This window comes from Hemicordylus capensis, chromosome 2 (genome assembly GCF_027244095.1).
Source record: "Hemicordylus capensis ecotype Gifberg chromosome 2, rHemCap1.1.pri, whole genome shotgun sequence".
NCBI lineage: Eukaryota > Metazoa > Chordata > Lepidosauria > Squamata > Cordylidae > Hemicordylus > Hemicordylus capensis.
Genome location: NC_069658.1, coordinates 219,988,513 through 220,011,874, shown reverse-complemented (window position 1 = coordinate 220,011,874; position 23,362 = coordinate 219,988,513). Strand labels below are relative to the sequence as shown.

The 23,362-nt window shown below is 47.1% G+C and overlaps 2 protein-coding genes across 4 annotated transcripts in view; both read left to right on the top strand.

The window, feature by feature from the left end:
• Window positions 1-23,362, top strand: part of CTXN1 (cortexin 1) — a 74,681-nt gene that overhangs the window by 9,619 nt on the left and 41,700 nt on the right. For all 3 annotated transcript variants that reach the window (XM_053303411.1, XM_053303412.1, XM_053303413.1), the window contains one exon: window positions 21,191-21,699. Coding sequence is in view for 1 of the 3 variants with exons in the window: in XM_053303413.1 (XP_053159388.1) it covers window positions 21,289-21,699 (411 nt within the window). In the remaining 2 variants the exon portion in view is untranslated. Of the gene's footprint in view, window positions 1-21,190; window positions 21,700-23,362 lie in introns of those variants that run through there.
• LOC128343776 (heterogeneous nuclear ribonucleoprotein M-like) overlaps window positions 1-23,362 on the top strand; it is a 133,490-nt gene that overhangs the window by 71,305 nt on the left and 38,823 nt on the right. The window lies entirely within an intron of this gene.

Below are 23,362 nucleotides of genomic sequence, written 5' to 3'. Positions count from 1 at the left end.
CTATCTATCTATCTATCTATCTATCTTAGATGTAGGCAAGGTCTGATCTTCATTGGCAAGTGACCATTTCTCCCTCCCCATGAATCGCTCCAAGATTATCTGGCATCAGGTCCAGACAGAGAATTTATGTTGGAAGAAAGCCGCTATCGCTAGGGCGTCTGCATGTCATGGAGGCTGGCTGACGAAGATTAAATGATTAAATGAAGATTTAATAAGGACAGCCGTGGACGGGAAGAGCAGGTCCTTCCAGAGTGAGGAAGGCACTGAAAGCCTGCCCTGGAGGGGGAACAGCGGGGGAGGTTGCTTCTTTGAAAAGCCACGTCCCTGAAACACTCAGCAAATTGGATTTTGGAACAAAAGTGTCCAGTTTTGCTGAAAGCATAAAAATGGAGTAGAATAATTCAGACAGAGATGGTGAACTTTACTGAGTTAATGACATATTTATGGGTTGCCTGGTTGGGTGGAGAGAAAATGGTGTTTACAAGCCAAATTGCACTCCGTAAAAGCAACACAACTGAAGAACAAACAATCTGGCCCAGACATTTTTGATTGATTGATTGATTAAGTGCCATCAAGTTGGTGTCGACTCTTAGCGACCACATAGATAGATTCTCTCCAGGATGATCTGTCTTCAACTTGGCCTTTACGCGCTCTCAGTGGTGCATTCATTACTGTTGTAATTGAGTCCATCCACCTTACTGCTGGTCATCCTCTTCTTCTCTTTCCTTCAACTTTTCCCGGCATTGTGGACTTCTCAAGGGAGCTGAGTCTTTGCATAACGTGTCCGAATTATGACAGTTTGAGCCTGGTCATTTGTGCCTCGAGTGAAAATTCTGGATTGATTTGTTCTATGATCCATTTGTTTGTTTTCCTGGCTATCCATGGTATCCTCAAAAGTCTTCTCCAGCACCAAAGTTCAAAAGAGTCAATGCTTTTTCTATCTTGCTTCTTCAAAGTCCAGCTTTCGCATCCATAGAGTGTCACAGGAAAAACCATTGTCTGAACTATTCTAATTTTTGTAAGTGTAGACACGTCACAGCATTTCAATATCCTTTGCAAGGCCTTCACTGCAACCCTACCAAGTGCTAGTCTGCGGCGTATTTCTTGACTGCTGGATCCTTTACTGTTGACGGTCGATCCTAAAAGGCAGAAGCTATCCAACACTTCAATGTCTTGATTATCAATTCTGAGGCTGGTTGTTGTACCCGTTGTCATTAGTTTAGATTGTGAGCCCTTTGGGGACAGGAGATCTTTTTATTTATGTATATTTTTATTTTTATTTCTTTGTAAACCGCTTTGTCATCATCATCCACTTTATTACAGGGGTAATTAACTCTGAGATCCCTATAGAAACTACATTTCAACAATATATGCTCGGTAGATATCACTTCTCCTGCCAGACATGGACATAATCTCTGGTTATAGGGAACCTTATGAAATTGCCCTTCCATCACTGCCGACTGCAACACATTCAGCCTAGCCGCTGTTAAGGCCCTACGATGGTCCACATAAGTTATCTTTCATAAGTATTGTGCCAAACATTGTCTATTTATTTGGATTCCCATCTGTACTCCATACTCCATACCCCACTTTACTAATATCGCTCTGTCTGGCTATGTCACTTATACACTGGTTTATAATGTCTCTGGTCTTGGTAAACCCTAACTCCTTTATTGCCAGAAGTGAAAACCCCAACCAGCTTAATTTCCTGTCAATTGCACTTTTCCATCTGGTCTTATAATCATCCAGCAGAACCAGTGGGGCGAGGCCAGCTGGGGGGAAAAAACCAATTTAAGCCAATAGCCAAAAATGGCTTTCCAGATTCTGGTTTCGACAGGAAGCCATCCCACTTCTAATCTAAGACAAGCATTGGGAGCCGAACGAGCTGCCCTCAACAGACCCCTAAGGAATTTAGACTGAACCACTTCTACCTTCCGTATGTCCGCAAAAGGGCCCAACTGTGCCCCAACCAGCAACAGGGCAAGGGCCTTAGCCCTAAACAGTTCAAAAACCACCTGTACTGATTGTGCTCGTTTCCTAAGATGTAAGGAATAGAGTGCCGAAGCTACTTATTGGGCGTTTTGCGTTATATAATCCCTATGGGCATTATTCGTCTTAGTAAACCGCTTTGTGAACTTTGGTTGAAGAGCAGTATATAAATATTCATAGTAGTAATAGTAGTAGTAGTAGTAGTAGTAGTCTTCTTGACATTTAGTCATCCAATTTTTTCACTGTGCTCCTTGATGTGTTTCTTCCTCCAACTTTAAAATCATGCTCATCTTCTTCCAATAAAGCTTCTCTCAGTATATGTTCAACATATAAGTTGAATAAATGAGAAAGTAAACAGCCTTGTCTTACTCCTTTGCCGATCTGGAACTAGTCGGTTTCACCATGTTCCGTCCAGACGGTGGCTTCCTGTCCTGTGTATTGTTTCTCATGAGAACATCATGAGAACATCTCATGATACATTGTTTCTCATGAGAACAATGAGATGTTCTTGGATGCCTATTTTCCTAAGGATATTCCACAACTTGACATGGTCAAAGTAATCAAAGGCTTTTCTCAAGTCAATCAAGCACATGTTGACTTCTTTCTGGTATTCTTTGGCTTTTTCAATTATCCAGAGTGCATCAGCAATGATGTCTCTGGTTCCTCGGCCTTTTCTGAAACCAGCTTGAACATCCGGCATTTCCCTTTCCACGTAGGACTCTAATCTGCGTTGGATGATCCTGAGCATGATCTTGCTAGCATGTGGAATTAAGGATATTGTGCGGTGGTTTGTGCAATCTGTTGGTATGGGTATGTAGACTGACCTCTTCCAGATTGTTGGCCGCTGTGTCATTCTCCAAATTTGCTGGCATAGTTTAGTTAGAGCCTTGACTGATTCTTCTTCTGTTGCCTGCCATATTTCTGTAGCGATTCCACAGTTCCTGTAGCCATCAATTCCATCAGTTCCTGTAGCCATCAATTTATTCCATCAATTCCAGACATTTCCCCCCGGGATGATATATATAGGCTGTCATGACAGTAGGAACCAAAGATTTTGGGGAGAGGGTACATGGAGGGAAGCCATTCTGGGGAACACCAGTACAGAGGGTGGCAGAGTTTATTGTGTTCAATAAAGTTTATTTGTTCTGTATGTCAGTCTGCTGTGGTATCATCTATTCCATTGTTTGCTTTAAATTCTACCTTTCAATTGGCATGTTCAAGTCAGTAAGCAAAATTACCCTGTCTATCAAATAACCTCTGTAGTGCAGAGGTGCAGCTAAGTAATTTTGGATCCTGGACCTAATGAGCTTACACCCCACCCCGCAAATAAGCATCCTCTCTGTATATACATATTTCACCACAAACCCACAGGTCTGGGCTAGATTTCATGGGAGCGGGGAGAAGAGCCTCCAAAGGATCCATACATCTTCTTGATCATTTACCACAAACCCACAGATCTGGGCCAGAATGCATTTGCCTCTCCCCCATGCAAAGACTATGCAGTCACGTCCCAGTAGATTCACAAAGCTTCTTGATCATTCACAAACTAACTGGGATGCAACTGTGTCCTTTGCTCTACAGTTCAAACACAAAACTAACTTTGACATATAGATCATTCGTAAGGGAAATAAATTTAAACCAGTTGCCCCTTGCCTCACAGTTCTCATGCAGACCTTTTGGATCACAAACTAGGGATGTGCACGAAAGGTTGTTCGGCACGGCGGGGGTAGGGCTTTAAGGGCGGGGGAGAGTGTACTCACCCCCCCGCCGCATTTCCCCCGCCGGCGCTCTCGGAATTAGAAGCCCCTCGGGACGGCAGCGTTCCTCCCTGCCGTCCCGTTGCCCCCGTCGGCCGGAAGTGGCCGGAAGTCCCGTTCGCGCGTGCGCCCGTCGTGCGCGCGCGCGGCCGTACGCGTGCGCGCATGACGGGCGCACGCGCGAACGGGACTTCCGGCCACTTCCGGCCGACGGGGGCAACGGGACGGCAGGGAGGAACGCTGCCGTCCCGAGGGGCTTCTAATTCCAAGAGCGCCGGCGGGGGAAATGAGGCGGGGGGGGAGTACACTCTCCCCCGCCCTTAAAGCCCTACCCCCGCCGGCGCCGAAACGCCGAATCGCCCCCACCACCCGAAACGTTTCGGCGGCCTTTTCAATGGCCGCCGAAATGTTTCGGGCTCAAGCCTATCACAAACCAACTTGAGCATGCTGCATTTTTTTTAAGTTGTTGGTTTATTATGCTGTAACAGTAACTTCTGCTTTCATGAGGTGTGATGGATGGATAAAGATAACTCTTACTAGCAGATTTACTGCAGTAAAGGGGGAAATAATTAAAAATCATAGGATCGGCCAATTTCCTTGAAATAAAAATACACAGACTTGCCTTCTTGGGCTACATGTGCATTCTAAGCTCAGACATTCTGGAAATGTAAAAGCAGGCACGGAGTCAGACCACCAGCAACCTGTGTCTTTTCTGTCGGTTTTCTGCTTTTCTTTCAGTTCTCAGAAGGCCCCTCATTTGTGTTTGAGTCTCCAGGCTTGGAGATCACGCTCTGGATAAGCTCAGGAGCCTCACAGCATCGTGATCCCTATGTTTGGACACATGGGGACGGGTCACTTAGCAACAGTGGGCCAGTTGCCCCTATATTTGGCTCCTAAACAAGAAGATACACACTCTCCCTGATTCCAAGTAGACCCCAGAAGTTAAAGCAGGTTAACTCTCTGTCAAGGCCACTCAGCACTCTGGGTGAACTCAGGCCTTTCCCCTCCTTCCACAAAAAGGATAAAGTCAGCTAATGGGCCAATTAGCTCAACAGGGAAAACCTAGATAAAGCGTGCATAGGTAAAATCCCCCCCTCGCAAAGGAGGTTGAGCAAGCAAGGAACCTAGGGGGATGCTCCCATCAAAAGTACTGATTAGATTACTGGACTTTTCTGTTTATGCAGATCCACCTTCTCGTGTCTATGCACTCCGTTTTCATGACAAAAGCCTTGGCCTTCTTCAGCAATTCCCTCACTGTACCGGGGCAGAGCCACCATTGGGCAAACGGGTTCAAAGAACCCCGGGCCGCCGCCAATCAGGGGTCAAGAGCGGAGCCCCAGACGCTCCCCCCACGTCTGACATCAGGGGTGCGCGGGGTGTGTGTGTGTGTGTGTGTGTGTGTGTGTGTGTGTGTGTGCTGGTTTAGCTCCTGAGTGGGGCCACATGCCCCCGTTTGGGAGTTAAATGGCTGGTGCTGCTTCCCTTTAAGGCAGGGAAGAGCCGCTCCTGGCCGTGTTGTGAATGCAGCGCTGGCCTGGCCCTAACTCCCGAACGGAGCCGCGCAGCTCCATTCGGGAGCCAGACCACACCTCCCGAGTCTGACATCAGATGTGGGGGTGGGGTGTGGTGAGCGGGGTCACTGCCACGGCTGGCCGCGGGCCACTGGTGGACTGGCTCTGCCACTGCACTGTATACTCAGGAAGAAAGATCAGCAACAATGGCAAACTTGCCGGTCCCTCCCAGCACACTTGTTAGACCACTACGGTCAAATGGAATTGGCCCCCAGGATATGAATTTGGCTATAAATATCCCGAATGCCATGAGCCAGTGTGCTCCTCCTGCTCGTGCTACAGCTCCCACCCTTTGGATTCCTCTCTATTCTACACTCACTGGAATCACCAGTGAGTGCAGAGGCTATACCTCCCTCACAGGTCAGGTGGAAGAGGAATGCTGCAAGTCCATCAAACAGTGGAGGAGGAGAAAAGAGGCCTTGAAGAATATATCAAGGACAGTGAAGAAGATGCACTTCAAATGGTCAATAACATAAAACTATTCAACACCAATGAAACAAAGCAGGCCTACAAGAAAGAACAAGTCAAGAACCGAGCAGAACAATGGAAAAAGAAGCCCCTGCATGGTCAATATTTGCACAATATAAGTGGAAAATCAGACATCACCAAGACCTGGCAATGGCTTAAGAATGGTTACTTGAAGAAAGAAACAGAGGGTTTAATACTGGCTGCACAAGAACAGGCACTAAGAACAAATGCAATAAGAGCCAAAGTCGAAAAATCCACAACAAACAGCAAGTGCCACCTTTGTAAAGAAGCAGATGAAACAGTGGACCACCTCATCAGCTGTTGTAAAAAGATCGCACAGACTGACTACAAACAAAGGCATGACAAGGTAGCAGGGATGATACACTGGAACATCTGCAAAAAATACAAGCTACCTGTAGCCAAACATTGGTGGGACCATAAAATTGAAAAAGTTGAAGAAAATGAAGATGTAAAAATATTATGGGACTTCCGACTACAAACAGACAAACATCTGCCACACAATACACCAGATATAACTGTAGTTGAGAAGAAAGGAAAAAAAGTTAAAATAATTGACATAGCAATACCAGGGGATATCAGAATAGAAGAAAAAGAAATAGAAAAAATCACCAAATACAAAGATCTACAAATTGAAATTGAAAGGCTGTGGCAGAAAAAGACCCAAATAATCCCAGTGGTAATTGGCACCCTGGGTGCAGTCCCAAAAGACCTTGAGGAGCACCTCAACACCATAGGGGCCACAGAAATCACCATCAGCCAATTACAAAAAGCAGCTTTACTGGGAACAGCCTATATTCTGCGACGATATCTATAACAATTGACAATAAAATTCAGCCATCCCAGGTCCTTGGGAAGGACTCGATGTCTGGATAAAACAAACCAGTCAATAACACCTGTCTGACTGTGTAAACAAGAAACAATAATGCACAGCTGTTTAATTAAGGCTGCAATTCTGTACACACTTATTTGAGAGAAGTTCTGATTGAAACCAATTGTGCATACTTCTAAGTAGGCATGCACTGAATGGATATTGCCTAAGTACCTTAAATGGTGCTGCGGGGAAATGCTTGACTAACAAGCAGAAGGTTGCCAGTTCGAATCCCCACTGGTACTATATGGTACAGCAGCGATACAGGAAGATGCTGAAAGACATCATCTCATACTGCACGGGAGGGGGCAATGGTAAACCCTCCTGTATTCTACCAAAAGAAAGCCACAGGGCTCTGTGGGCACTAGGAGTCGACACCGACTCAACGGCATACTTTACCTTTAGGCATGCATTGAATGGAGTTTGCTGGTGTTGAGGAAACAGAGTTCCTGAGGAGAGGCAGTTGCTTGCTGGTCTTGAAGAAGGACATAGGGACATAAGAACAGCCCTGCTGGATCAGGCCCAAGGCCCATCTAGTCCAGCATCCTGTTTCACACAGTGGTGAGCCTACGGGCCCAAGTGCCTCCCTGGCAGGTTTGCTGCTTCCAATGTATTTAAAGAAGTTTCGTCATTCCCTCTTGACACTTCTCGCTATATGCTCCTCAAACTCTCTTTGTCAAACAACAAATCTGTCAAACAAATGGATTACACAGAGAGAATAAATTGCAAACGGTGAGACTCAAATACATAACGCGGGTAATACATTAAATGCAAAATGACATTTTAATGTAAAGCTGAAGTGTCTGCTGTCGCAGTTTAATCAAGAGGCTAGACTAGGAGACCTCCAAGGTTCCTGTCACTAACATTCTTTGATTCAGGTTAGACATGAGGAGGAGTTTCCTGACTGCAAGAGCAGTTGGACAGTGGAACAGTCTGCCTTGTGAAGTGTGTGGTGGACTCTCCTTCCCTGGAGGTTTTCAAGCCGGACAGCCACCTGTAAGGGATGCTGTATCCATTTCCTGCACTGAGCAGGAGCTGGACTAGATGACCTTCCAAGGTCCTTTCCAACTCTAATTTTCTGTGATTCTAGGCAAGAGGCGGGCCTTCTCTGTAGCTGCTCCTGGGTTGTGGAATGCACTCCCAGCAGAAATCCGCAATCTGAATTCTTCATTGACCTCCAGGAGAGCCCTTGAAACCGATCTCTTTGGCCTGGCCTTCCAGGGTTTTTAATTAGTTTTAATTGTTTTAATGCTGTAACCTGGTTCTCAGGGGTTGTGTTTTTTTAAAAAATTGTTCTGATTGTTCTATTGTTTTTTAAATGAAGTTTTAATTGTTGATTGATGTTTTACATAGTTGATATTTCTGTTTTAACTGTTATTGGTTGTAATGGTTTTGTTTTAATTGTAAACTGCCCAGAGCCACTTTGGAAGGGCGGTATAAAAATCGAATAATAAAATAAAATAAAATAAAATAAAATAAAATAAATAAAATTAAATGAGATGCACTCAATGTCAATTCACAGCATAATTTATTGGTAACAGCACAACCTTCTCTCCCCTATAATCCACTATATAAATGTAAAATATAAAAAAATAATAAAAAATAAAACTCTTTGTCTGCAGCCCTGAATGTTAACTGGCCAGCTCTTTTGTTAGACTGATGACTGGCCAGGGGCCATAATGTTTCCTAATGGCTGAGATCACCCTGGAGGGCAAGTCAGTCTTGTAACATTTACTTCTTTTCCTCATGATTTGGAGGGCCAGTGTGAGGGTATAGAGAGTGACTCATCCCCCTCCTTGCCCCCTCCAGCAGCAGAGGCGTCTGTGTGGTCAGTGAAAAGGGCTGGCAGACAGGCTGGGTGAGAGACCGGGACAGAAACACCCAGAGCTGAGTCTGGCACCAAGTGGCTAAGCAGAAAAGCTGACGCTTGTGGGGGTAGAGGGCTGAGCAGGAGAGGAGAGCTGGTCTTGTGGTAGCAAGCATGACTTGTCCCCCAGCTAAGCAGGGCCCACCCTGGTTGCATTTGAATGGGAGACCACATGTGAACACTGTAAGACTGGGTTTCTTAACCTTGGGCCCCCGGATGTTGTTGGACTACAACTCCCATCATCCTCAACCATAAAGGCCATGTCTGGGGATGATGGGAGTAGTAGTCCAACAACATCTGGAGGCCCAAGGTTAAGAAACTCTGCTGTCAGATAATCCCCTCAGGGGATGGAGCTGCTTTGGGAAGAGCAGAAGGTTCCCAGTTCCCTCCCTGGCAGCATCTCCAAGATAGGGCTGAGAGAGATTCTTGCCTGCAACCTTGGAGAAGCTGCTGCCAGTCTGTGTAGCCAATACTGAGCTAGATAGACCAATGGTCTGACTCAGTATACGGCAGCTTCCTATGTTCCTATGGTGCTCTCTGGGAAAGTGAATGTAACTGGTTGTTGATTATAAGAGAGTGCTCTGATTTCCCAGCTTCCTCTCCTATGGCAGGGATGGGGTCTGTAGCTCTGTGGTACGACATCTGCTTTGCATGCAGAAGGCCCCAGGTTCAATCTCCTGGCAGCATCTCAGGTAGGACTGGGAGAGACTCCTGCCCGAAACCTGGGAGCGCCCCTGCCAGTCAGTGTAGACAGTTCTGAGCTAGATGGACCAAGGGTCTGGCTCAGTTTAAGGCAGCTCCTATGTACTTTGTGAGGGGCTGATGAGGCTTTGCATGCAGAAAGCCCCAGATTCAATCCCCAGCAGAGTCTCTAGATATTGCTGGAAAAGACTCCCGTCTGAAACCCTGGAGAGAGCCACTGCCAGTCCATGTAGACCAGGGCTACACAACATCGGCCCGTCAGCTGTTGTTGGACTACAACTCCCATCATCCCATATATTTGTACATATATTTGCACAGAAACTCAATATTATAAAGACACCATAAACATGGGCTGTCATGCACACAGGAAGCTGCCTTATCCCGAGTCAGACCCTTGGTCCCTCTAGCTCAATATTGTCTACACAGACTGGCAGCGGTTTCTCCAAGGTTGCAGGCAGGAGTCTCTCTCAGCCCTAACTGGAAAATGCCAGGGAGGGAACTTGGAACCTTCTGTCCTTCCCAGAGCAGCTCCATCCCCTAAGGGGAATATCTTACAGTGCTGACACATGTAGCTTCCCATTCAAATGCAAACCAAGGTGGACCCTGCTTAGCAAAGGGGACAAGTCATGCTTGCTGCCACAAGACCAGTTCATGATAGGATGGTGGGGGCTGGGGAGGGAAGGTGGTGCTTATCTGCATTGGTTCCTCAGCTGGAGAATTGTTTCCTGTTGCTCCTGCCGGTAAGGCTGGAACTTATGGTTTGAAATTACAAGGAAGCAGATTTAGGCTAGACATTAGGAGAAATTCCCTGATAGTAAGAGCTGTTGGGCAAGTGGAACAGTCCGTCCTTGTGTCATGGCAGGCTCTCCTTGGCTGGAGGTTTTCAAACCGAGACTGGACATCTCTCAGGGTGTACTGAGCTGGGGGTTGGACTAGATGACCTCTGTAGTCCCTTTCAACTCTAACAGTCTATGATTCCCTGGATTAGTCCCCTTTGGCAGGGTGACGGAGGAAGGCAGCTGCACAAAGCAAACCGCAATGCATTTCCCCGGTGTTCTGATCACAAGAGAGTTTTCTCTTGTTCTGACTTTGCCCTTCTGTGCCCTCATTAAAACACCACTCATGGCAAAGCAAGCGGCTGCATCTCTCTCTCTCTCTCTCTCTCTCTCTGCTCTTCATACCAGCAGCAACCCAGAAGTCCCTGGAGGATTTCTGCTTTGGGGGCCTGCAGCGTCTCTTCCCAAAGTGGCTGGCCTTTAAACAAAAGTGGAGTGGGGAGGAGGTGAGCCCTTGGAAAGAATAGGCCGTGTTTATTTGGGGGAAAGGAATGACATGTTGCTGGTTTCAGAGATGTGCACACACAGCAGTGTGGTAGTTGCAAAAATGTGCCCGCCCACCCAGAGTTTTAACCTGGACAGGTATTGGTTGCGGGGTGGAGAGGATTCCACACACACACACCCCAGGGAAGTTGGGTAGGGTTTGGTCGACTGCCAAAGAGGTATCACTGAACCCGGAAGATCAAATTGGTCTCCAAGGGTACCTTGAAGACGCCAATGCCTGGGAACTTGAAGGACTGCAGACGTGTTAATGGGTTTAATTGGCGGATTCATCAGCAGAGAAACATTTCACTTATTAATAGGTGGGGACCAGTTTTAATTGGAAAGGTGGAGATTTAAGGGGATGCTGATTCAGTCATTTTGATTTATGAATGTTTGTTGCTATAATAGGGATAGATCAATAGATTAGATATGCAAGGAAGGCAGGGCCATAGAGACATAGGGAGCTGCCATATACTGAGCCAGACCATTGGTCCATCTCGCTCAGTATTGTCTACACTGACTGGCAGTGGCTTCTCCAAGGTTGCAGGTAGGAGTCTCTCTCAGCCCTATTCTGGAGATGCCAGGGAGGGAACCTAGAACCTTCTGCACACAAGCAGGTAGATGGGTGCTCTTCCCAGAGCAGCTCCATCCCTTAAGGGGAATATCTTACTGTGCTCAAATGTAGTCTCTAATTCAAATGCAAACTAGGGTGGACCCTGCTTAGCAAAGGGGAAAAGAAGGAGAAAGAAGTAAGGAAGGGGAGGCGTGTGCTCATCTAGGGAAAATAGTACCTAGGGCAAGCACTGAAATTGCGCCCCCTGTCCAAACATCTGACACCCATCTTTCAGATAACTTTACCATAATATCAGCTCAAAAATACAAGTCAAGCTCGTTAATCTTTTAATATTTCAAAAACTATTTAGCAGCGGATGTAGCCAGACCAAAAAATGCTGGAAAACTACAAATTTCAGTATGCTGGGACTCATGAAATACCCAAATACTATGAGGAGGTATACTTGGAAAACTAAACAGAAGTGCTTGTCTAATTCTCTACTATGCATTGCAGCATCACTATTACATAAGTTTAAAAATAAATGGAGAATTTGACTTTTCCCAGATACTCTGAAAACAATTAAAAGATATGCAGAGTAAACTGTCACTGCTTGGAATATATTCTGGTATTTCAGAAAGACAGTTAAAATGAGAGAAAGAGAGCAAGAAACTCCCAGTGGCCTTAATACTAAGGATTTCACAATGATTCAAAGACAAACTCACTATTAATAGCCATATTATTAAGACATCACATTTAACTCACTTATCAGAAGAAGCAAAGTAAGAGCAAAATAATACAATTCTAGCTCATAAGCTTCAGCTCAGTTTTCACAAGCCCTGATTCTCTGTACATAGTGCCAAACTGAATATGTGTACAGTGACTTATATTATATTAAATTATTATTATTTTACCTGTAGTCCCTTCGGGTGGCTTCCTTGAGGCTGTGGGGGGGGGGTCTGCAAAGCCCTCCCCCGCTGGCCTCTTAATTCACCGCCACAGCCCGTCCCAGGCTGATTTTCGAGCCTGTTTGGGGCTGCAAAGATTGGTGTGGTGGCCATTTTGGAGGCTGCCACACATGCTCAAATGGCCTCTGCAAGGCCTGGCAAGGCCTAGGGCCTCACAGGGACCATTTGAACATGTGCAGTGGCCATTTTTTAATTTTAATTTTTTAAAAATTGGCCGCTGAAAACAAAATGGTCACCGTGCATGCTCAAATGGCTTCTGGAAAGCCTGGCATGGCCTAGGGCCTCGCAGAGGCCATTAGAGCATGCATGGTGGCCATTTTGTTTTCGGTGGCCATTTAAAAAAATTTTTTCATTTCAAAAAATGGTGCCCCCCTTCAAGTGGCGCCCAGGGCACATGCCCTGCCTGCCTCACACTAGATATGCCCTGCGTGTGCTGAGAAAAATTCTTGTTTGAAACCCTGGAGAGCCATTGCCAGTAAGAGTAGACAATACCAATCTAGATCGACCAAGGGTCTGACTCAGGAGCTGGCAGATAGCTGACTATGTATAATTCCTATTCTATCTAATCCAGCACCTGGTTTTCAACAGTGGCCAGAGAGATATCCTTGGGAAGTCTGCAAGTCAGGGGTGACGGCATGATGCCCTTCCCCACACAGCTCTCATTTTCAGAGTGAGGTAGACTACCTCTGAAAGGTTCTGTTTTGTTAGCATGGCTGCTAACCATTTTCCATAGGAGCCCTCATCACCTCAAGGACCTAATCCTGCTTCCTTTTTCCAATACTGATCCTACTGGGAAACTCACAGGCAGTGCTCTGCTGTTGGTCTCCAGTAGCTGATACAGGGAGGTAGTCAAGGGTAAAATTGTAAAGCACCTAGAAGAACAGGCCCTGCTGGGAGTGAGCCAGCATGGCTTCCGCAAAGGTAAATCTTGCCTCACCAACCTTTTGGACTTCTTTGAGAGTGTCAGCAAGTTTGTGGATCAAGGTGATCCAGTTGACATAGTCTACCTGGACTTCCAAAAAGCTTTTGGCAAACTTCCTCATCAAAGACTCCTGAGGAAACCTAGCGGTCATGGGATAAGGGGACAAGTACATGTGTGGATTGCTAACTGGTTGAAAGACAGGAAACAGAGGGTAGGTATAAATGGAGAGTTTTCACAATGGAGGGAAGGAAGATGTGGGGTCCCCCAGGGATCTGAACCAGAACCGGTGCTTTTTAATTTATTCATAAATGATCTAGAAGCAGCGATGTGGCCAGATTTGCAGATGATACCAAACTCTTCCGGGTAGTGAAATCCAAAAGGGATTGTGAGGAGCTCCGAAAGGATCTCACCAAACTGGATGAGTGGGCGACAAAGTGGCAAATGTGGTTCAATGTTGGCAAGTGTAAAGTGATGCACATTGCAACGAAAAACTCCAACTTCAAGTATACGCTGATGGGATCCGAGCTGTCGGTGACTGACCAGGAGAGGGATCTTGGGGTTGTGGTGCAACCACACTTGGAGTACTGCGTACAATTCTGGTCACCACATCTAAAAAAGGACATTGTAGAATTGGAAAAGGTGCAGAAGAAGGCAACCAAGATGATCAGGGGCCTAGAGCACATTTCTTATGAGGCAAGATTACAACACCTGGGGCTTTTTTGTTTAGAAAAAAGATGACTGCGGGGAGACATGATAGAGGTCTATAAAATCATGCATGGTGTGGAGAAAGTGGAGAGAGAAAAACTCTTTCCCTCTCACACAACGCTAGAACCAGGGGTCACTCCATGGAATTGATTGCCAAGAAATTTAGGACCAACAAACGGAAGTACTTTTTCACACAACACGTGATCCACTTGTGGAACTCTCTGCCACAGGATGTGGTGACAGCCAACAACCTGGATGGCTTTAAGAGGGGTTTGGATGACTTCATGGAGGAGAGGTCTATCAATGGCTACTAGTCGTATGGCTGTGGGCCACCTCCAACCTCAAAGGCAGGATACCTCTGAGTACCACTTGCAGGCGATTATCAACAAGATGGATGGCATGCCCTCCCCTCTTGCCTGTGGGCTTCCCTGAGGCATCTGGTGGGCCACTGTGCGAAACAGGAGGCTGGACTAGACGGGCCTTGGGCCTGATCCAGCAGGGCTGTTCTTATGACTGCTTCTGATCATGGAGGTTCCATTTAGTCCTCCTGGTTTCATAGTCAGCAAGAGCTTCATCGTCCTGTGAGGATTTCCACAGTCAGTCCCTCTAGGCTTACAGTGTTAGCAAGGAGCTGCATTAGGGACTAATTGAACATGAGGCTCTGGCTTAAAGCCTGCAAAGGATCCAGTAGCCTGGAGCGGAGCCTCCGGCTGGACTCAACTGCGACTTCAACAATCAGCATTAGCAGGATCAACCGAGAATGGGGAGGCGAGTGGAATTCAATTTCTCTCCTTTCCAAGGCCAGAGCAGAGGGTAAAGGGACCTTTTACGTGCTGATCTGATGTCCCGTTCACATGCTCAGAGCATTTTTCATTATTAGCCTTAATTCCTTTGTTATTCACTAGTCAGAAAAGCAGACATTTCTGCCAGGAAGTGGAAATTATAATTGAAGCATCAACTGGAAGTTAAAATAATGCTGAAATCCTAAACACGCTTGCCTAAAAGTTGACTCGATACAAATCGATAGCGTTGGCTGATCCTGGCTGTGGACAAAGATACTGTGGGACACAAGATACTGGACCATCTGGTATAAAGCGACAAGCCAGTTCTTATTAGCCATTACAATGAAATGGAACCTCCATGTTGAGTGGCAGTCTATGATGCTGGCTGGGGACAAAGGGTAACCATCACTTTCGGTGCCTTGTTAGCTTTGCAGGGGCACCTGACATGGATGGTGGTCTCATCCAGCAAAGAACATAAGACAATTGGAAATGCCCAACAGGATGAGACCAAAGGTCTCTTCACATGTTCATATTTGACACTTGTACAATGAGTGTACACTGTGCACAAGTACAATTATTGACACCTGAATAACTGAACAATCCATATCCTGAATTTCAGGGGGGCCCATATCCAGGCTCATTTTAAGAACAAACGCAGGTATAGTAATTCACTCAAAAACATGTACCTGTGTACAGACATCGGTACAAATTGTCCAAACAGGCTTCTGTATTTTACATCTCAGAGGGCCTGTACTGAGGTTCCCTTTTTAAATAAATGCAAATAGATCCACACAACACATGGACGAGTGTCCATCTGAACACAGGCAAAATGTAGTGACTGAATAGTGCTCAAAGGTCCATCTAGTTCAGTATCTTGTTTACAAGAGAGTGAGTTGCCTCTGGGAAGCCCACATGCAGAGATGGAATAAGCCTCTCCCACCGTTGATTCTCAGCAATCTGTTTTCAGCACATGGAGGTACCACTGCCCAGAGACGCAGGTTTGGGGCAGTATAAAAATATGATAAACAAAGAAACAAACACAGTGGTGACCCAAGACATAGGAAATAGGAACAAAGGAAGCTGCTGTATACTGAGTCAGACCATAGGCCCATCTTGCTCAGTATTGTCTTCACAGACTGGTAGCAGCTCCTCCAAGGTTGTAGGCAGGAATCTCTCTCAGCCCTATCTTGGAGATGCTGCCAGGGAGGGAACTTGGAACCTAGATGCTCTTCCCAGAGCGGCCCCATCCCCTGAGTGGAAGATCTTACAGTACACTTCTAGTTTCCCTTTTGTATGCAACCAGGGTGGACCCTGCTTAGCTAAGGGGACAAGTCATGCTTGCTACCACAAGACCAGCTCTCTTCCCTCAGTGTGCCTGAGGCAGGGCACCAAATGCCACCTGTCTTCCTTTCTTGCGCCTCCTTTTTTGTTTGTAGTGGCAGTGTGACAGCAGCCGCTGCTGCTTCACTAAATATGCATGTGAACACCAATGTCCCCTGTGACAGGGATTCCAAGATGTCATTCTCTAGAACTTCCATAATCTGCAGTCAAAGGCCGTTGCAGCCAGGGATGCTGGGAATTGTAGTCAACAGCATCAGGGAATCCCTGTTACAAGGGACATGGGTGAACACCCAGACCCACTTCCTCCTCTGCCTCCTTCTCCTTGCCCAGCACACACCCTCCTACCTACCTCATGCTGGACTGGTAATGAAAAGGGGAAGAAAGAGGAACAGGAAATGATGAAAGGGCAGCAGAGTACAGGAAACACTAGAGGCAGGCAGGTGAGGCAGCAGGGCGGGGGATCTTACCATCCCACTACAATCACAAATATCTACCACTTCATCTTGCCTCATGAGATGATTGGCCTTCATAATACCTGTTGTCCAAGGCTGTTTTTGCAAATTCATTTAAACATTTTTAAGAACATCCCTCCTTGGGGAAATCCATCAAATGCCCTTTTCAGCAACCTTCAAGAAGGCTGTGAAAGCCTTCCTTTTCCATGAGGCTAAGTTGAAAGTGAACTGTTTTATCATTTGCTAGTTTTTATTGGGGGCTGAATTTTATCTTTGTGTTTTCCTGTGGAGCTGTTTTTAATTTCCAAGAGCATAGTTTACTAATATTTTACTGTGGCATGCTCACCGTTGCAGGCTGCTTTGTGTGGCCTTTGTGCCTAAAAGATGGGATAGCATCTTTTAAATAAAATAAATAGCATTATTTCATCAGAGCAATGGAAATCCACCTAGGCTAGCATCCTATTTCCGTCAGTGGACAAGCTGATGATCCAATGCAAAGCCTGCCAGCAGGCCATGGAGGCAGCAGCCATCTCTGTCCCCCCCTCCGCCCTGCCCCCCCTGCAGTTGACATTTAGAGGTACACTGCTTCTGAATATAGAGGTTCTATTTAGCAACCACGGCTCTGTAGCCAATGGATAAACTATTCTTCATGGATTGGTTGAATCCCTCCCTTTGGAAAGTCAGTGGTCACCTCCACGTCCTATACCCAGAAAATTCTGAAAGTTTTGTGTGAAGTACTTTCTTTTGTTACTTCTGAACTGTCTGCAAATTAACCTCAGTCAGAGAGGGATCCTGAATTCTAAAATTATGGGAGAAGAATCTTTTTTAAAAAATCCCAGTGGATTCTGCATACAGTTTCTCTCACGGAATTTACGTAAATTCTTTGTGTAGCTTTTACGCAAGAGGCCTGCATGTCTTCATCATAGTCTGAAGCAGCATCACAATTTCCTGCATGGGTGTCGTTTCTGTGTAGGAAATTCATGTGAAGCAGTCCCCAGAGCAGGATTGGTCTACGGAACCCCTGGCCACAAGAAATCTGTTTGTCTCTAATATGACCAGCATTCTTATCTGTCCCTTTGTTGCAAGCAACAGACTTGGCTGTTCCTTTGCAATTCATGATCTTCCAGCAGCCTCTGCTTCCTTTGTCTGACACATCAGTTCTCCAGAGAGGGCCATCCGGCTTTCCTGACACCGTGTCATGCCCAGCCGCCAGTCGCAGCACGTGCTCTGCTGCTCAACAGCATTCTCTTCAATCCTGGTCTCCTTTGGCTGGCAGCAGCCCAACCCCAGGCACAGCTGATTGGCTGGCCCCTTTGGCCTGGGAGGCGGTTGCCATGGAAACCATCCTGCAGCATCACTTTGGACTCTGCTCCTGGGTAGTTGAGTGGGGGCATGCTGGAGGTCTTCTTAGACATGTAGGCATTCTAGGGATTTATTTATAGGCGAAAGCCAGCAGGCAGGGCCCTTCTGGATATTTCTGAAAGGAGGGGCAGCCCCAAGGACCTTTTAGGTGCTTTTGGACATACAAATTGTCTATGATGAGAGTTTCTGGATCTCTCTGTTTGGGAGTCATGTCTAATTTATCAAAAACTGCACCCCACCCCCCTTATGTTTAGAAATTACAAGACTTTTTCCTCAACCAGCTCTCAGAAGATACTTGGTTTTCCAAATGGGGCAGAATACACGTGGATGGATTCTGCCCTTTGAATTATAAAACATAAGAAGGGTATTCACACAACTGATGGAAAGGGCGGTCTGTGGGTGGGGGGGCAGGGATTTGCCTACCTTCCTCCAGATGATCTGCTTTAAAACCTTCAGTGCACCTCCACATACCCAGACAATCCACACTGTTTCTTGCCACGCACATCATTCAAGGCCAGGACCCGTTTTTCTAGCCTCCAGATATCCCTCAGTGCACCACACGATGTGACAAACGCGATACACTGGGGGATTCCCCTGGAGACGGGCACTCTAGGTGCCCTTCTCGGTGTCTGCTTGGGTTGCAAGCCACCCGAGCAGACACACGATCCTGGCAGCCGGGTTAAGGGTGCGAGGGCCTTAACCTTGGCTAAGAGCCAGGCTACAAAGTGGGGTTAGGCAGTGCAGGGATTTGCATGGATCCGAGCAGTCCACACGAGCAACGCAGCCCAGGCTAGGCTCATGAGAACAGCCTCAATCACTAACATCCATAATATAATAATAATAGCAATGTTTTCTTAAATGCCTAAGAAACAAGGCAATGAAGAACACAAAATCAACATGACATTGCCCAGCCTGTGCCTGTAATTTTTTTTAAATGCAAACTTATAAGGAATCATAGAATCATAGCATGTTTATTTATGTTAATCGTAGCATGTTTATTTATTTACTTATTTATTGAATTTATATACCAGCTAGTATAAAAATCTCTAAGCGGTGTACAGAATTAAAACATAAAACACAACACATGTAAAATGCATAAAAAGATAAAATCATAATAGATAAAAACACATGGATAACACATTAAAATTTAAAAAACTGAGTCTCAGTTGAAGGCCTGGGAAAACAGGTACGGCTTTAGGGTCTTCCTAAAAGTAAACAGAGACGGAGATGCTCTTATTTCAGCAGGGAGTGCATTCCAAAGCCCCAGGGCAGCCACAGAAAAGGCCCGGTCCCGAGTTGCCAACAAACGAGTTTGTGGCAACTGTAACCGGAACTCTCAATAGGCGGCAGGGTTCACGACAGAGAAGGCGCTCTCTGAAATACCCTGGACTTAAGCTGTTAAGGGCTTTATAGGTAATAACTAGCACTTTGTATTTCGTTCAGAAACCTATAGGCAACCAGTGCAGTTCTTTTAGAATTGGTGTTATATGCCTTCACTTTAAAAGTGAACCTGAGCACAGAACCTGTCAAACGCAGGGGACAGATAGGAAGTGGATACTGTCGTACCTGAGTTCTAGGTAACGTGTGAATACAGTAACTATGTGCATACAAATCTGTACCTGTATACGCTGTATGCAGCTTGCACGTGTGTTGAAGGTTTGAATGCCACTTCTGTGTACAGTTCACACACGTACATATCTGTGAGCATGTGCAGTCATCCACATGTGGGGGTGGCCCTTCCATGAGGCGAGATGAGGCAGTTGCCGCACACGATGGATATTCGCGCCCCAGAAGGGCAGAAAGATGCCCCCTGCGGCCAAACAGATAAGCAGATAACTATCATAGGAACATAGGAAGTTGCCATATACGGAGTCAGACCATTGGTCTATCTAGCTCAGTATTGTCTTCACAGACAGGCAGTGGCTTCACCAAGGCTGCAGGCAAGAATCTCTCTCAGCCCTATCTTGGCGATGCTGCCAGGGAGGGAACCTGGAACCCTCTGGTCTTCCCAGAGCGGCTCCATCCCCTCAGGGGAATATCTGGCAGTGCTCACGTGCAGGGCCACCAAGAGTGAGTTCGGGCCCTGGTGAAAAAAAATTTTGGGCCCTCGCTGCAAGCCCTCCCACCGCTGCCTGCCGGAACCACTGATCTTTAAAATTATTTTAAAGCCACTATGTGTGTGGCCAGGGGTGGGGGTGAGCCGAGCCCCCCCCCCAGTAGCAGTGGGGGCGGGCGGAGAGGGAGCGACCGCTTAGCCTGACCTTCTGGTCCAGCGCCCCTTGAGAACTGCAAGGCGCTCCAGCGCACCTGTGCAGTTTGAATAGAGCGCCGAAGCTAGATTCAAATTGTGCAGGCGCGCTGGACAGCCCTGCAGTTTTCAAGGGGAGCTGGACCGGAGGGTCAGGCTCAGCGACTGCTCCCTCTCTGCCCGCCGCTGCCACGGGGGTGCTTGGCTCACCTCCTGGCTACGCACATGGCAGCTAGAATTATTTTAAAGATCAGTGGTTTGGTTCCGTGGCGGCGGCGTGGCGTGGCGGCAGGAGGCAAGACAAAAACATATGCAACATAGTCGGGCCCCGAGCCCCCTTCCGGTCTGCCAGGCGCCGGTAATTAGTACTGGGTCCCGCCCCCCCCCCGCTTTGTCAACCCTGCTCACAAGTAGTCTCCCATCCAAATGAACAGCAGGACAGGCCCTGCTTAGCTAGCAAAGGGGACAAATCATGCTTGCTACCACAAGACTGTCTCTCCATGCCATGCCATGTAAGATCAGAAAATAAACGTTACAGAATTTTTTAAAAATAAGCACCTTAGATGACCAAAATGGAAACTTAAAGACACTCTTGTGGTAGAACTGTGGATTTCAGATTTTGGGGGAACTTGTGAAGAAATTGCTTGTTTTAAGAGGGGTGCCTATGAAAAGTTCCAGATGAATCTGGAAATTGTACTTTGAAATTGTACGCATTGTGAAATATATTTTTGTATAAAATAGTGGTTAGAGTGCTTCTGTGACTATAGCTTTTTGTCCTTTTAAAATTTTAAAATGGCTTTGAGGAATGTGATGCATAGTTATAAACTATATAAATTTGAGAGAGGGAAATATTTTATTATGCCAAAAAAGGAACTTTTTCTGTCTTTTTTTTTTTGTCTTAATGTTAGCTGTTTATATGGGTCACCCTGTCTGAAAAAATATTACTTCCTCCCTTTCCCTCTTTTATTTCAATATGGCACTCCAACATGAAATAACAGTAAAATCAAAAATATCAGAAGAAGAAGAAGAAAGGAAAAGGATAAACCTTAATAGCTAACATAATATGTAAAATTCCCACCCCCTTATTTTAAAGCTATATATTTCTTCACAATACAAGGCGTCCATTAAAGTTGGATCAAATTGCTAAGAAATCCTCTTTACCATTCCATTGGGTATTGGGGGCGGGCGGGAAGGAAACAGTCTAAATGCTGACAAGTGAGATATACCAGTTACCCAACTGTTAACAGCAAATTTATTATTTATAAAAATATTAATAATATTTTTTTAAAAAATCACAGACTTTGTAAAAAGGATTCGAAGTGATGCCAGATCCTCTGGCATTTTGCTGGCAACGAACGGGGAGAAGGAAAACGAGGGAGGCTTTTGAAGACGCCCCATGAGCGCTCGCAGCAGCAGCGGGGTCCCGGGCCGCAAGCGCTGGACTTGCCAGCCGCGCTCCGCAGGCGATGGCGAGGCGACCACCCCACCGCCCAGGCAGCCTGCCCCCGCCGTGCCTAGCTCCTCCAGTCCGCCCTCCGCTTGGGCGCCACGCCCCCTGGCAACTCTGGAGCCAATCCGGAGCGCCGGGTGGAATTCAAACCCCTCAGCCTGCAGCGCACCTGCCTGGCTGGTCCCCAGCGGGCCCTCCTCTGCAGGATCAAGGCGGCGGCGGCGGCGGAGATGGAGACGGAGACGCTGGGGGCTGAGAGAGCCGGCAGCAGCCGGGCGAGGCTCCGCGCAACAGCTGGATGGTGCTGAGTCTGCCAGCCACCGCCCTGCTACTGCTGCTGCTGCGCCCTCTGCCAAGGTAAGTCTCTGCCTCTTGCCTCTCCGCAAGCCAGGGATCCCCATCAGGGACCTAGGAAGCTGCCTTCTACCGAGTCAGGCGCTTCTTCCATCTAGCTCAGCACTGGTTACTCGGACTGGCAGCGGCCCTCCAAGATTTCAGGCAAGAGGCTTTCCCAGCCCTACCTGGAGATGCTGCCAGGGGCTAGACCTGGGACTGTCTCCGTGCTAACCAGGTGATGCCTTGTCACTGAGCTATGGGTGCTCCTGGCGGACATTTGGAGCAGCTTCTTTTTGAGTCTGACCCTCGGCCCGGCTGGCTCAGCATTGGCTACTCTGACTGGCAGCGCCTCTCCAAGTTTTCAGAAAGGGGTCTTTCCCGGCCCTACCTGGAGAAGCTGCCAGGGGCTGAACCTGGGACCTTCTGCATACAAAGGGGGATGCTCTCTCTCACTGAGACACGGCCATTGGCAGGAGGGAGGGCATTGTTCTTGGGGGCAGTGGGAACAAAGTTTCCGCCCCCCCCCACTGCAGGGTGGGCACGACCTCTGGGCTGGTATGGGATGCCTGGACTGGCATAGAATCCCTGCCGTGCCAGGCCAGCATGGGGGTCCCTCTCTGCTCCGTCCAGGCCACGCTTTGCATTGGGCGTAGGGTGTCGCCCTGGACGTCTTCCTTGGCCACCCTGCAGATGGCTGGGGGCCAGATGAATCAGCACAGCAGCTGCTGCTCCCCTGGCTGTCAGTTGTGGGGGGCGACAGTCACCGCTCCTCTAACCACCCAAGCCAGGCAGGATGGGTGTCAGGGAGCCCTGGTGCCCAGCGCCCAGTGAAATTAAAAAGCCACCAGAAAACGATCCTTGGAGTTCAGCAAAACTGGAGGGGCCAGACCTCTTCCACATGGCAATTAGTTTCATGCATTTCCCAGTCAATGCAGATTGCTCTCCTGGAGTACATTGTGTGTGTGTTTCTGTGTGTCTCTGTGTTTCTCTGCATGGTGTAAAGTCAATTTTTGGCTTGCTTTGGTCCCAGATGAGAAAAGATTTTTAAAAAGAATCAGCATCATATCTAAAAGATAAAAGGCATGGTTTCTGTTGATGTAGGCATGGGTGTGCTTTCAAGTTACACAGCGCTCTTCATCAGTGTATGATCTCCCACCGAGTTCTTCATCCTAGTGGCGTAGAAGCTTCCAGGCTACATGGGGCTCTTCATCCTAGTAGTGTGAAAGCTTCTGGGTTTCACAGGACTCTTCATCCTAGTGGTGTGTGATCTTCCAGGTTACATGAGGCTCTTCATCCTACTGGTGTGTGACCTTCCAAGTTACACAGGGCGCTTCATCCTAGTCATCTGTGAGCTTCTAAGTTACACAGGGTGCTTCATCTTAGTGGTGTGTTCCAAGTTACATGGAACTCTTCCTCCTAGTGGTGTGTGAGCTTTCGAATTACACTGGGCTATTTGTTGGGCCAGATGAAAATCTTGCATACTCCTGCACCAAGAAGAGATTCTGCATGACTAGAGGCTGTGGGTGTCAAAACAACTTCCAAACATTGTGCTGAAAGGACATTGTGCATGCTTCTACGTTGTTGGGTATCGTGGCCTCTTTGCTGGGATCTCTTCTGCTTTTGGATTTGCAAAGAATCTGAAGGGGTTTCTGATGAGGCAAAGGAAAATGTAAAGATTGGAAGG